Source organism: Gouania willdenowi, chromosome 6 (genome assembly GCF_900634775.1).
Source record: "Gouania willdenowi chromosome 6, fGouWil2.1, whole genome shotgun sequence".
NCBI lineage: Eukaryota > Metazoa > Chordata > Actinopteri > Blenniiformes > Gobiesocidae > Gouania > Gouania willdenowi.
Genome location: NC_041049.1, coordinates 28932644 through 28936237, shown reverse-complemented (window position 1 = coordinate 28936237; position 3594 = coordinate 28932644). Strand labels below are relative to the sequence as shown.

General features: G+C 32.4%; 1 protein-coding gene across 2 annotated transcripts in view; it reads right to left on the bottom strand.

Moving 5' to 3' along the window:
* The window catches only part of slc28a1 (solute carrier family 28 member 1), a 17430-nt gene extending 17192 nt beyond the window's left edge, over positions 1-238 (bottom strand). For both annotated transcript variants that reach the window (XM_028450651.1, XM_028450652.1), the window contains exon 1: positions 167-238. In XM_028450651.1, the coding sequence (XP_028306452.1) occupies positions 167-170 (4 nt within the window). In that variant the 5' untranslated portion in view covers positions 171-238. The remainder of the gene's footprint in view (positions 1-166) is intronic.
* Positions 239-3594: the final 3356 nt, after the last annotated feature.

Below are 3594 nucleotides of genomic sequence, written 5' to 3'. Positions count from 1 at the left end.
ACAGCGTGTGAAACCAAGCAGCTCTGTGCACCCTCAGAAAAAAGTAACTACAAATAAATCCAGCAGGTGCAGCTCACATTTCACCAGGTGAAAAGCAACACATAAAAACACAGCAAACAAATGCTAAAGCCTTTAATTCTAATGAAAAGCAGAGCTAATGGCTTACTCATTGTGCGTCCTCCCAGACCAAGCAGACAAATGCACTGTTGTAAAAGCCACAGCAGGAAAAACACTCTGTGCCCTCAATGAAACCTCTTATCATTATTTAACAGACTTGTTACGCACTGCTCTGATTTTCCAGAAAGTTCCTCATTAAAGCAAAGGTGTCATTAAACATTAAAAATTGATTCATGATGTTCACAAACTGATAGAACAGGACAACTCAGACTTTTTATATCATTAGTACTAATACTACTGGTATTTGCATGACTTGGAGTTGGAAAATTAATGAAACTGGCAGAATTGTATGCAACACTTTTTTTAATTTTTATTTTTTTTGTAAGTTTAACAATCACACTCCCACTATAAATATATACCCTAGCATATACCTTTCGTCTCAATTCAAACATTGTAAATTATTGTGAGGGTCCAAAGTCCCAGAATGGAACAAAGGAACCTATTGTAATTGATTTTATTATTATTATTATTATTATTATTATTATTATTATTATTATTATTATTATTATTATTATTTTATAACCTATATTACATACAGATCTCAAGTCAACTCTTCATTGAACTCTACAGCGACGACATGGAACTCATTAACTGGTCATTGAGCGCCAAAGATACGGAGAAAAAGGACAGTGAAGAGGAGTAACAACAGGAACAATGACTGCAGACGAGAACACATCACATAAAAAAGGACAAAAAAAAAAAAAAAAAAAGGAAGAAACGAGGTTGGATGTAAAATTATCTGTGTTCAAATTAGGGGACGGATCTGGATAAGCATAATGCTTTTTTCCGTCGCCCTTTCCGGCATGCAAAAGGTGATTTTGCTCTGAATGTCAAATGAATTTCTGTGAATGCAACCATGTCGGAAATGAACTGAATAAATAAAAAATAAATAAATAAAAAAAATTACCAGGAAATCCACATTAAGATTAAAGTAACTTTGAAATCAATGTGAATACGGCTAGAATCATTTTGAAATAAACATAGTTCTTGTTCTACTGACTTTAACTACTTTGTGTACTTTTCTGTAATGTGTTTCATTGTGATTTATTCTTTTTTTCTTATTGCTAAGTTTGTTTTTTTACATTTCAATAGGACCGCAGATGCAGTTCAGCATATTTTCATCTTCATAGATGTTGATGAATGAGCACTGTCCCGATCAAATAAATAAACAAACAAATAAATAAATAATAAATGTGTGCTCTCCTGCTGCAAGATTTTTGAATCAGTTACAATTAAATGATTGTCTGTCTGAGCAGGGGGCATTTTTTAAATGACAATCTGTGTTTCTGTGACCAATCTAAACCACTGAATGGACCAATACACACAATGAATTTTCTCATCCATCAAAAGAGCAACTAAAACTAAACTTTTACTGTGATTTATGATTAGTGGCAGGTTTCAAACACCACAACTCCCTCATAAAACGTAATGATTCCTTAAAAAACACACAGATTAGACGACTCGCTCTGATTAATTAGGAAACACTTTTGCCATTAAGTGTACCAAATGTCTTCTGCTGTTGTCGATTAGTTTTATGTAGACCTCGCAGACACTCAAATGTGGAGAATAATGACCCATATCTGATTTGGTGGCACAATAAAACAAAGTACTGTAATGTGTAGGCTAAATATTGTCACAACTCAGCTTAGAGCAACATGGAACACAGGCCACAAAATGGAATTGTCTGACCAGACGAACACGTCATCAACATTCATGTCAGCATTTAGAATAATGACAAATCTAAACATGAACACAGGAAAAAACAAAAGGTTTGTGTGCGGTTTTGTTTTCATTTTGTGTATATTTGTTGTCATTTGGGGTTTTTGGAGTCATTTCTGTGTAATTTTCATTAATTTTTTTCTTTCTTTTTTTTTTTTTATGTATTTTTGTGTATTTCTGTCAATTTTTAGAGTCACTGTTTGTGTGATTTGTGCAGTTTCCTTTTCTATCTGTGCGTTTTCAGCATATGATGTGGATTTTTGTTGTCATTTTTTGTATTTTTCTGTCTTGTGTGTTTTTAGAGTCATTTATATAGTCGTTTTGGGTTTTGGAGTCAGTTTTTTAGGTTTTGTGTATCTTTCTGTCACTTTGTGTTTTTGAATTTATTTTGTATATTTTCTATGTTTTGAAGTCACTTTGTGTATTTTTGTATGTTTTTGAGTAATTTTGTGCATCTCTGTTTGTTTTGTGTATTTTTCTGTCATTATGTGTGTTTTTGGAGTCACTTTGCGTGATTACTTTCTGGGCCGCACAAAGTCTAAAGAACACCTACTACTGTTATTGACAAATAAAATATAACAACGTTTTAACTTCCCCTGTTGTTTGTCTGTCCTCTTCTCTCACTATATTTCTGCATTTGTGTTTTTATGAGACAATGCATTTAATTTGACTCTCTTTCAGAAGCCCAGTCAGTTATAGGCCTGTACATTTTTATTGAATGTACACATGAGTGGAGGCAACTTAATCATTTTATTTTGTATTTTATTTTTTGCATTGTTAGAATGTCAGCACAAAATCACTGATTTTTTTCTTTTCTTTTTTTTATTGATGTATTCTTTGACGCATTAATATTTATTTATTTAATTGCAATGTCTTAATCTTAGTGAGGTTAGTAACCAGTCATAGCCATTAATGCAATGGTGGTATTGGCATAATCATTTCTTTCAGTGTTTAGCTTTTTTGCTTTTTGGCTTTGGTTTCCTGCCGTTTTCTGTTTTGGCCAAGAAATACAGACGAATATACAAAACAACATCAAATATACAAAAACATATATATATATATATATATATATATATATATATGTGTGTGTGTGTGTGTGTGTGTGTGTGTGTGTGTGTGTGTGTGTGTGTGTGTGTGTGTGTGTGTGTGTGTAATCAGAATTCCTTTATTGTTCCCAGGGGGGAAATTGCAAAACAACATCAAATATACAAAAACAACAACACACACACACACACACACACACACACACACACACACATATATATATATATATATATATAACAACAACAAAAGTGCAAAAACATTACAAAATAATAAATAAAAGAACAACAACAAAAAATACACAAAAATGATTCCAAACACACAAGATTACTAGAAAGAGAAAAATAAATGTATGAAGAAAACAAAAGGAAACAAAAAATATGCAAACCCTTCTTTCTACATTATTGTATCACTGCTTAGATTGGTCATTATTTTAAATCAGACATGAATGTTGACTTTGCTGTGATAGACGTTGCCAGCCTCTGATCTATTCTTTTAAATTAGCTTTTTCTATCGTGTTTGTACCCACAAAAATATCTATCAAAATTGAAATATTTGACCAACAACAACAAAAAAAAAGTCTTGCATGAATGCCATCATCCCGATACATTAATCATAACGTTAGTGTTAGTCACAGGGGGCATTTCTGTGGCCACG